The sequence below is a fragment of the Brassica napus genome, chromosome C6, assembly GCF_020379485.1.
Source record: "Brassica napus cultivar Da-Ae chromosome C6, Da-Ae, whole genome shotgun sequence".
NCBI classification, from domain to species: domain Eukaryota; kingdom Viridiplantae; phylum Streptophyta; class Magnoliopsida; order Brassicales; family Brassicaceae; genus Brassica; species Brassica napus.
This window is the reverse complement of record NC_063449.1, coordinates 30,353,145-30,363,500: the sequence shown is the minus strand read 5'-3', so window position 1 is coordinate 30,363,500 and position 10,356 is coordinate 30,353,145. Positions and strand designations below refer to the sequence as shown.

The 10,356-nt window shown below is 42.0% G+C and overlaps 3 protein-coding genes, 1 long non-coding RNA gene and 1 pseudogene across 4 annotated transcripts; 1 reads left to right on the top strand and 4 right to left on the bottom strand.

Annotated features, from left to right (window-relative positions):
• Nucleotides 1–637: 637 nt before the first annotated feature.
• On the bottom strand, nt 638–2,496 carry LOC125588678. The gene is made up of 2 exons (XR_007324816.1): nt 2,379–2,496; nt 638–1,964 (listed from the first exon to the last, which is right to left on the bottom strand). It is a non-coding gene; the product is annotated as an uncharacterized LOC125588678 (long non-coding RNA).
• LOC106410579 (2-methyl-6-phytyl-1,4-hydroquinone methyltransferase, chloroplastic) lies at nt 2,180–3,634 on the top strand. Its single transcript, XM_013851109.3, has 3 exons — nt 2,180–2,900; nt 2,980–3,286; nt 3,368–3,634. Exons 1-3 carry the CDS (start codon nt 2,347–2,349, stop codon nt 3,524–3,526), a joined length of 1,020 nt encoding a protein of 339 aa, XP_013706563.1. The 5' UTR covers nt 2,180–2,346; the 3' UTR covers nt 3,527–3,634.
• A 527-nt stretch (nt 3,635–4,161) lies between these two features.
• LOC106407766 (histidine-rich glycoprotein) lies at nt 4,162–5,225 on the bottom strand. The gene has a single exon (XM_048760318.1). The coding sequence runs from the start codon at nt 5,168–5,170 to the stop codon at nt 4,517–4,519; it is 654 nt and encodes a 217-aa protein (XP_048616275.1). The 5' UTR covers nt 5,171–5,225; the 3' UTR covers nt 4,162–4,516.
• Nucleotides 5,226–5,261: 36 nt separating this feature from the next.
• On the bottom strand, nt 5,262–6,993 carry LOC106409421 (annotated as a pseudogene).
• A 148-nt stretch (nt 6,994–7,141) lies between these two features.
• LOC111210905 (small polypeptide DEVIL 14) lies at nt 7,142–9,742 on the bottom strand. Its single transcript, XM_048760320.1, has one exon. The coding sequence runs from the start codon at nt 7,565–7,567 to the stop codon at nt 7,421–7,423; it is 147 nt and encodes a 48-aa protein (XP_048616277.1). The 5' UTR covers nt 7,568–9,742; the 3' UTR covers nt 7,142–7,420.
• Between the last annotated feature and the right edge of the window lie 614 nt (nt 9,743–10,356).

Here is a 10,356-nt window from a genome sequence, read left to right as displayed (position 1 = left end):
GGACAAAAGCGGCGCGTGACGGTGCGTCCGAGCGACTCTCCGGCTGATCTTCCTGGTCCTGACTCGTCTCGACGTCACAGTCACGATGGTGGTCTTAAAATTACGAAATTCCAAACGGTTAGTGAGTTATGATCGATTGAATGGACGGCCGTTTTAAAAACAAATCGGAAAGGACGATTTCCGGTTACCTTCGGCTGTTAACGGCGACTGGTTGGCGGTTCCGATCTCGGTCGATGGTGACACTGACGGTACGGACTCGGATTTGCTTGACGGCTCTGATTCTGCAGGGTTTCGACGTAGTGAGACTTTATGAATAAAAGAATAGGGAGGCTTTGTTTAAATAGTGGGGACTCACCTAGGTGTTCCAGCAAATTTAGTGGATTTTGCTGGGCCGAAATGACTGGACCGATAATCGGATCGTTACAAATATATGGACCTCTTTTCTTCAAGTCACGTTATTAAAGCCCAAAACTATCATGGAACTGTAAATTTCATCCCATTTTTCAATAGGCCATCAAAATGGGTAATCGCAACGTACAACAACGTTACGATATTATAATTACATCAAATAATAAATAAATAAGGTATGTGGCTGCGAGTCATCACTCTGATTTAAGGCCTGCTCGTTCAGTGGTGATAAAGCGCCTCGTTTCCAACTACCCGATCTGATAAGCATTTCACGCTTCACCAATGGCTTCTCTCATGCTCAACGGAGCCATCACCTTCCCCAAGGGATTAGGGAGGCTTTGTTTAAATAGTGGGGACTCACCTAGGTGTTCCAGCAAATTTAGTGGATTTTGCTGGGCCGAAATGACTGGACCGATAATCGGATCGTTACAGATATATGGACCTCTTTTCTTCAAGTCACGTTATTAAAGCCCAAAACTATCATGGAACTGTAAATTTCATCCCATTTTTCAATAGGCCATCAAAATGGGTAATCGCAACGTACAACAACGTTACGATATTATAATTACATCAAATAATAAATAAATAAGGTATGTGGCTGCGAGTCATCACTCTGATTTAAGGCCTGCTCGTTCAGTGGTGATAAAGCGCCTCGTTTCCAACTACCCGATCTGATAAGCATTTCACGCTTCACCAATGGCTTCTCTCATGCTCAACGGAGCCATCACCTTCCCCAAGGGATTAGGGAGGCTTTGTTTAAATAGTGGGGACTCACCTAGGTGTTCCAGCAAATTTAGTGGATTTTGCTGGGCCGAAATGACTGGACCGATAATCGGATCGTTACAGATATATGGACCTCTTTTCTTCAAGTCACGTTATTAAAGCCCAAAACTATCATGGAACTGTAAATTTCATCCCATTTTTCAATAGGCCATCAAAATGGGTAATCGCAACGTACAACAACGTTACGATATTATAATTACATCAAATAATAAATAAATAAGGTATGTGGCTGCGAGTCATCACTCTGATTTAAGGCCTGCTCGTTCAGTGGTGATAAAGCGCCTCGTTTCCAACTACCCGATCTGATAAGCATTTCACGCTTCACCAATGGCTTCTCTCATGCTCAACGGAGCCATCACCTTCCCCAAGGGATTAGGGAGGCTTTGTTTAAATAGTGGGGACTCACCTAGGTGTTCCAGCAAATTTAGTGGATTTTGCTGGGCCGAAATGACTGGACCGATAATCGGATCGTTACAGATATATGGACCTCTTTTCTTCAAGTCACGTTATTAAAGCCCAAAACTATCATGGAACTGTAAATTTCATCCCATTTTTCAATAGGCCATCAAAATGGGTAATCGCAACGTACAACAACGTTACGATATTATAATTACATCAAATAATAAATAAATAAGGTATGTGGCTGCGAGTCATCACTCTGATTTAAGGCCTGCTCGTTCAGTGGTGATAAAGCGCCTCGTTTCCAACTACCCGATCTGATAAGCATTTCACGCTTCACCAATGGCTTCTCTCATGCTCAACGGAGCCATCACCTTCCCCAAGGGATTAGGGAGGCTTTGTTTAAATAGTGGGGACTCACCTAGGTGTTCCAGCAAATTTAGTGGATTTTGCTGGGCCGAAATGACTGGACCGATAATCGGATCGTTACAGATATATGGACCTCTTTTCTTCAAGTCACGTTATTAAAGCCCAAAACTATCATGGAACTGTAAATTTCATCCCATTTTTCAATAGGCCATCAAAATGGGTAATCGCAACGTACAACAACGTTACGATATTATAATTACATCAAATAATAAATAAATAAGGTATGTGGCTGCGAGTCATCACTCTGATTTAAGGCCTGCTCGTTCAGTGGTGATAAAGCGCCTCGTTTCCAACTACCCGATCTGATAAGCATTTCACGCTTCACCAATGGCTTCTCTCATGCTCAACGGAGCCATCACCTTCCCCAAGGGATTAGGTTTCCCCGCTTCCAATCTACACGCCAGACCAAGTCCTCCGCTGAGTCTCGTCTCAAACACAGCCACGCGGAGACTCTCCGTGGCGACAAGATGCAGCAGCAGCAGCAGCAGCAGCGTGTCGGCGTCAAGGCCATCTGCGCAGCCTAGGTTCATCCAGCACAAGAAGGAGGCCTACTGGTTCTACAGGTTCCTGTCCATCGTGTACGACCATATCATCAATCCCGGCCACTGGACGGAGGATATGAGGGACGACGCTCTCGAGCCGGCGGATCTGAGCCATCCGGACATGCGCGTTGTCGACGTCGGAGGCGGAACGGGTTTCACCACGCTGGGAATCGTCAAGACGGTGAAGGCTAAGAACGTGACGATTCTGGACCAGTCGCCGCATCAGCTGGCCAAGGCGAAGCAGAAGGAGCCGTTGAAGGAGTGCAAGATCGTTGAAGGAGATGCGGAGGATCTCCCTTTTCCTACTGATTATGCAGACAGATACGTCTCTGCTGGAAGGTAACCAAAAAATAAAAAATAAAAAAAAACTTGTGTGGATCAGAGTGTGTGATTGGGTTTAGGGTTTATTTTTCGACAGCATTGAGTACTGGCCCGACCCGCAGAGGGGAATAAGGGAAGCCTATAGAGTTCTCAAGATCGGTGGGAAAGCATGTCTCATTGGCCCTGTCCACCCAACCTTCTGGCTTTCTCGCTTCTTTGCAGATGTTTGGATGCTTTTCCCCAAGGAGGAAGAGTACATTGAGTGGTTCAAGAATGCTGGTTTCAAGGACGTTCAGCTTAAGAGAATTGGCCCCAAGTGGTACCGTGGTGTTCGCAGGCACGGACTTATCATGGGATGCTCTGTCACCGGTGTCAAACCTGCCTCCGGTGACTCTCCTCTCCAGGTTTGTTTTGCTCTTTCTGTCTCGCCTACTTGAAGCTTTGCTCGTCTTTCTTTGACCATCCATCATCTTGAAATGCTGCAGCTTGGTCCGAAGGAAGAGGACGTCGAGAAGCCTGTAAACAATCCTTTCTCTTTCTTGGGACGCTTCCTTTTGGGTACCCTAGCGGCTGCCTGGTTTGTGTTAATCCCAATCTACATGTGGATCAAGGATCAGATCGTTCCCAAAGACCAACCCATCTGATAAACAACTTATGATTTGTAATACACTCCTATGTTAGACACTTTTTTTTTTTGTCTTCGTGACTATGTTGAGCCCTTTTCAAAATATATCGATCACTCTATTCCACCATGTTGATCTCAATCCTATGCTACTTGTTTAATATTGTTTCCTTACCTCACCTCATAGACGTCCCAGTGTCAGTAAACATGAAAGTTGAGGACGCAAATAGTGATTAGTGAGTGTAGCAGAGAACCCTCACATAATTGCGGAATAACTATGGCAGCCGCAACGAAGAATGCTTGAGCAAATATTGATATGCCTCCAAAATCATTTTTTTGTTGTTGTTGTTGTATATAATAAATAGAGCTAAAAATTTTAAAAGAAGCATGCCAAGCCGACAAAGAGACTTGGCGGAAGAGCACAACAGAGTCAGTCTGCTCTCAAACCATAGCACGCAGATCAGGAACTCATTCATGAGTGACGCAAATGTAAGATAGGGTTTTGTATATGTTCGGTACTGATCATTCTTTTGCAAAATTGATGGGATGACAACTCTTTCACATTTATTGTAGTAGAAAGTTATGAGCATTGTTGGTCTCAGGCTCTATTGAAGACTCCTCTTTTATTAGTCTAATGTGAAATGAGTCAGTATACAATTTTCAAAGCAAATTAATCAGTTTAGATTTATTCATAGATGTAAATACAATCCACGGGCCTGAAACAAATTTAGAAAATTGCAATCTACTAGCTGGCTTACAATAATGTCACTGCCCTATGAACCTAGGCCCCATATCCAACGGAAGAAGCAAAGCTCAGGCAAATTATAATCCATCTTACTATTTTTTGTTTGCTTGGTTTGGTTGACTTTTTGCTGGTGGTGTGTAAAACGTACAAGTACAACAATTATACTGAAGGGCGTGAAATAATAAACTGCTAAGAAAAGACAGATAAACAAAAGGGTCTTTGAAGAAGAACAAGCTATGGGACAAGTAGTTTAGAAAGGAAAGAGGATCAGCTCATAAGTCTGCCTCCACAGGTGTAAGTGACGATGCACGACTCATCCACAAACACTGTATAGTTATGCGCAGGTTTTGCTAGCAATGGCGGAAGCCTAACCAGAAGGTCGCACACGCACTCGTTGTCCATTTGCTTCAGCCACTTGCAGCACTCTTGTTGAGCAAACGTCTCTTCTCTGTGTCTTTGATGATGATGATGGTGGTGGTGGTGGCGACGGCGGTGGCGACGGTGGTTATGGTTGTTGTCGTGGTGGTTGTCATCATCGTGATCATGATCACGGTCGTGGTCATGGTCATTGTGATCATGGTCGTGGTCATGGTCGTCGTGGTCATCCTCGTCGTGGTCGTGATCATCATCATGGTGGTCACCATGGTCATGCTCGTGGTCATCGTCATCGTCGTGGTCATGGTCATGGTCATAGTGAGGAGGAGGAGGAGGAGGAGGAAAGATGGGAGGAGAAGGTGGGGCAATGGGGGAAGGAAGTGGGACAGTGTTCATTGGGAGACGTGAGCAGGCGTAGTTAGCCAGGGCGTATTGAGAGGCGCATAACGGACGGGGTGGTGGAATCTGTATGATTCTTTGCCCTCGTGTGAAAGAGGAAGAGGAGAGAGCCAGAAGGAGAACAGCTACAAGAAAAGGAGTTTCCATGGAATGTGTGTGTGTGTGTGTGTGAAGAGAGATCTTTGGTGGGTCATCACTATATATTCAACGTGAAATAAAGCAAAAAATTACGATGGGAAGCAGGGGGGTTTTAGGTTCATATTAGAGTATTCCATTTGATTTGCGTGACTTTGTTAGGTTGCTTGTAGAACAGTGTTTCACTTTGACCAGACCTGTTCAAAATTCCACAACCATTTTAATCTCAAAACTATTAGTAGCTGCAACTTCAAAAGCGTGACAAAACAACTTTGATAGTTAAACAAGTTCTGTAACTGAGTTTGATTGATCCTAATATCCAAATGCAATTCTTGATTAAAATCGAGAAAGGTAATAATACTTGGAACAAATATAGCAACCGCATTACACAAACAAAGGTGTGAAAAATATGTATCATTTGGTCACTCGCACCAGATTCAGCTTAACTTCTGATTGAGACAAATGTGTTCACCTGTAATCACTAATCAGACAGAGTGCGATTAAGACACATGACCGTCATTTCCCATGAAGTTTTATTTATTTCACAAGAGCAGACACAGTAATGACCAAACCAGGCCTGTTTACAAGTTAATCACAGAGACGCTCCTCTGGTTCCTGCTGCTTTTTCGCCGCTAACAAAATCTCCCTATCTGTCTCAACTTGTTCCCTCTGCTTCCTCAACCTATCTTTCCTCTCTTGCTATCCTTCCTCCAATAACCTCAAAAACTTCTCCTTAACAGCCACCAAATGATCTCTATCAATCAACTCCTCGTCTCTATAAGCTTCTCTCAATCCCTCCCTTCAACGACAAGTAGAATATCCCCGAATGCCTCGTGAAAACACTCGAAAACGCGTTCGAAAACCTGAGCTCGTCGCAGAACTTGCCAAGTAGGCACAGGGACTCTCTTCAGCAACGAGAGAGACAGCAACTCGTGGAACACACCAACGGTTCGTTTCTCCATCTCCCTAGACGCTTGGTCCAAACGAGACACATCCTCGTAAGGCGATATGTAGTCTCCCTCTGACCAATCCCTGAATCCCTAGTCCACTCTCTCCTCTCCTTCCTTACGAAAAACCCAGACGGCAATTTCACGTCGAAATTGAGTCGAACCGGGACACCGGTTCTAACGGTTTCTTCTTTCCAATCGACAAGCTCGAGAAAGGACTTCCCACCTTCTTCGGCTAAACCGGTTAACCAGAAATAGTTTGGGTATTTCTTAACCAGTCTAACCAGAAAATCATTTCGAAAACCGAAATCTCTCTTGACATGAACCAGTTTCTCAGCGCTGATGTCGTGACTTATATTTATCTTTGGACATCATCAGCAACTTACAGAGCTTGGCGACGATCATCTCCTCATTCTCCGTGTAATCCTCTCTTCTTCGTCTAAGAAAGCTCTGAGACGTTGCGCGGGGCGGATGAACTGAACGGGCTCCGACTTCGGTTTGATCCGATCGTGGTAGATCTCGAAGAGGGAAGGGTTCATCACGACGAAGCTCTTGGCTTTGAAATTGAGGCGCAGTCTCTCGCGGCGCTTTTCGAGGTACCTGAGGAGGATGACTTGGCGTGGCTCGTTAAGAACTTCTTTGACGACGTGAGCGCAGAGGTTGTAACGCTTGTCCTGCTCGATGGCTTCGTCTAGCTTCGTGTCCTTTTTCCACACCACTTTCAAGCTCGAGATCCATCTGGTTTGGTGGTTTAGTAACGGTATCGATTTTTTTAATGAGTTTGGAAGAGACGGTTAAGTTTCTAAACACCATTTACCGATCTCAGCAGAGCTCTTGTTTTTCTACTCGTCGCCGTCGTCAGCTTCTGTGTTTTTTTTTTTAACCGCCTATAAACCCTACAATACCTGAACTGAGGCTTATAAACACCACGCGCGAAAAGAGCAGCACATTCCACGCGCCCCATGTATAAGAATGTATGATAATTGATATGACACTAACTAAAACAAAATCCATGTATAATAACTAACAATTAACATTGTGAAGATGTTTAACTTTATTTACACAGTTGAACTTTTGTTCTTATAACATCTCTTTTATTACAAAACTATACCAAAAGCTTATTGGCATATCAACAACTATATATGTATTTGTATAATCAAATGATAGCAATAAGATTCACATTATACATACTTGGCTTCCCATATGCAATCACCCCCTCTATTAGAAAATTAACTCTCTCTATTTATATATATCTTCACTTCTCTCGGAGCTAAACTAATACATAACCAAGAAGGATCGAGATTGATGATTGTGATCAATCATGGGAGGAGAGAGGAAAGACTGCACATTTCCAGATGATGTACAGACGAGCCCTTTGCTCCTTTATCTGCTTCGAACACCTTTTCCATGTTCTAGCGTTCGTACTGTTTCTACTGCAGCTCAACACAACCGTCGCTGCCATTGTGATCCTACCGAGAAAGCTTCACAAGTAATTACTATAAAACTACCGAAACTGTTGTTTTTGATGGTTTTTGGCTGCTGGAGGGATAAGATTGCTTTATATATATAGTATATATGCTGCTGACTGGAGCTTGATGCATGGAAATAATTTGGTGTATAATGCGTATACAAATAGGATAAAGATACATAATTGAATTGAATAAAATGGACCTACATGTCTGTAAAACATACACGTGGTGCATTAACCATTAGCTTCGCTTTTGTACTAAAAATCTTTTGATTAGTATCTATCACTGATTAAATGTTCACTGTTTTTTAGGAATCAGGTATTTTCTTCATTTTTTAATGAAAAAAAATATTATCAGTTTCGAGATTTGATATTGCGGGGATGATACTGTTTGAACAGACATTTTCTGTTCATGCACACATGAGACTTATAATGATGGAGCTGTGGCTTGTGGGGTCTTGCTGTGTTTGGTGGGAATTCGATGATTAATTAAGTACAGTATATAGTTTGGTCGTTAAAAGTATGAGACTATGAACTAATTAGTTATGGATTTTTGTTTAGGGGTTCTGTATCAACGTTCATCTCACCAAATCACTCGTTTGATGCCCCTTTGATATAAGCTTTCCATTTGAACGAAGGGGTATCAAGGGAAGGGTTTCAATTATGCTTTTTTAATACTTGAGGTTCGGGCCGAAATCTGTAATCCCTAAATTCGAAACTACAATATTAGTTTCGTTTCAGTGGTTATCCAAACCATGAACTTCTAATACAATGGCCAGAGTTATTTCCACTGGAGCTAAAGGCATATTGTTAGATTATGGTTTCATTATTAGGTATGTCATATAATGTGTAAGGGTGTTCAATTTTCATCCAATATGAAAATGAACGGGTATCTTTATACAGTCCCGGCTCTTACCCATGGCAACATGAGCATTTGCCATGGGTCCATGGGTCCAAAAATTTTTTGTGTTGTTTTAAAGGTCCATTTCAATCTGTTAAATTATCAAAAAAAATCATAATTAAGTAAATCTAATTTATTTATTACAAGACAAAACAATAAAAAATCTGTACATTCACCATTAGTTTTGAGATATATTTTTTATTTGTTTCAGGTAGTGTTTTGAAAACCGGACCAGACATTGATTCGGCATTGTAACTAGATCAATGGTCGGACCGGTCCAATTGGTTCAACTGGGTTTTAAATTTTAATTAAATTTTTTATTAAGTAACTATTATATGTATAACAAAATTATTTTTATAAAATTTTATATAATTATTAGAATCTAAAAATGATATGAAAACAAAATTGATTTTTTTAAAAATAATATAAAATAATGAAAATAATTTATTTAGATAGATACTTAGAAAACAATATGAAATTTTTATGAAATATTTTTCAAATTTGCAGTTTAAAAAAAATTCTTGAATTTGAAAAAATAGGATTTTAATATCAACCTTGATCACTGGTTTTAGCGAGTTTTGCCGGTTTTTGATCGGGTTTGCCAATTTAACTCAAATCCGGTTTTTAGTATAACCTGGAACCGAATAGATGGCCGAGTCACGGTCTGACCGGCCGGTCTGGTCCAGCCGACCGGTCCGGTCCAGTTTCCAAAACACTGGTTTCAGGTTTTAGAGTTCAAGTTAAAAGAAATGCAGTGATAGAAAATATTTATAAAAGGATCCATATTTTGGGTTTCGCCCAGGGCTATTATATTGGTTAAGACGGCACTATCTTTATATTGGTTGAAATGATTTTTTGGTATAACAGGAAAACAAAACTAATATACCCAAATCAAAATGAGCCAAAATAACTAAAGTGATTGGTGTGAAGTTCAAATAGTTAAAGATGTATTTGGTTTAACACAAACCCATAAAGAACTGTTTATCTACATTTAAAGAAAATATAGTAACCAAAACAAAATCGGGACTGAACACATAATTAACAAATTTAGTTAGAAGCATTGTTAATAAAAAAAAAAAACATGGTCGTGGAGATAGATAGATAGTACTTCACAAAAAACACGACCTCTTCTGTCCTCTCTCTAAATCTGACACAGAAGAAGGATTGAGAGGAGACCTCTACCGGAGTTTCTAACAGTCTCATCTCCGGTTAGTAAGCTTGTTTCTAGGAAGCGGTGTTTCTCTTTATACCGCTATCGCCAGCTTCTGTTTCCGGGGAACGGTGGCTCTGACAGCACCGATTTCACCGGCTTTCGTCTCCGAGAAAGCGGTGGCTCTGATAGCACCGTTCTTTCGCCGGCTCCTTCTCCGGTTTGATCCGGAATCAAGTTCTCGATCTACGCTCTTGCTCTTCCTCTGTTCAATCGACTCTCGATCTGAAAATCTGTATGGATTTTTTGGATCGATCGAAGATGATTGTTGTTCTTCAAAGATGGTGTTTGAGATCTATAGGTTTTCATCGGTTTTGGGCTCCAAGGTGGAGTTGGGTCGCACTTTTGCTCTGACCCCGACGGAAGCTGTTGTACTCTTCCGGTGGAGGTCTGATTATTGCGGCGACGGAGTTTGCATGCCGATGAAGGGGTGGGGCTTCGATCTTAGGACACGTGCCCCTCTGATGGTGTTTCGGTCAAGACGTGGCGGCCTGGTGACGCGTGTCTCTCGCAGTGAGGATTACGACACGTGTCCTGTTCACGCATCTCGCGGGAAGGAAGAGGCGCCTTTCTGGGTTAGGACGATGGGCTTAGGGCCCAATAGGTTTACGGTTTGGTTAGCCCTAGTGTGTTTGGGCTTCATGGTTGTATCCTTGTTTACGTTTTTGGTTT

Bases quoted from the DNA above. Each gene is read 5' to 3' on its own strand.
- LOC106410579 (XM_013851109.3), top strand. From the start codon at position 2,347: ATGGCTTCTCTCATGCTCAACGGAGCCATCACCTTCCCCAAGGGATTA. The intron at 2,901-2,979 runs GTAACCAAAAAA...ATTTTTCGACAG, and splicing joins AGATACGTCTCTGCTGGAAG to CATTGAGTACTGGCCCGACC. The intron at 3,287-3,367 runs GTTTGTTTTGCT...GAAATGCTGCAG, and splicing joins CCGGTGACTCTCCTCTCCAG to CTTGGTCCGAAGGAAGAGGA.
- LOC106407766 (XM_048760318.1), bottom strand. From the start codon at position 5,170: ATGGAAACTCCTTTTCTTGTAGCTGTTCTCCTTCTGGCTCTCTCCTCT.
- LOC111210905 (XM_048760320.1), bottom strand. From the start codon at position 7,567: ATGGCAGCGACGGTTGTGTTGAGCTGCAGTAGAAACAGTACGAACGCT.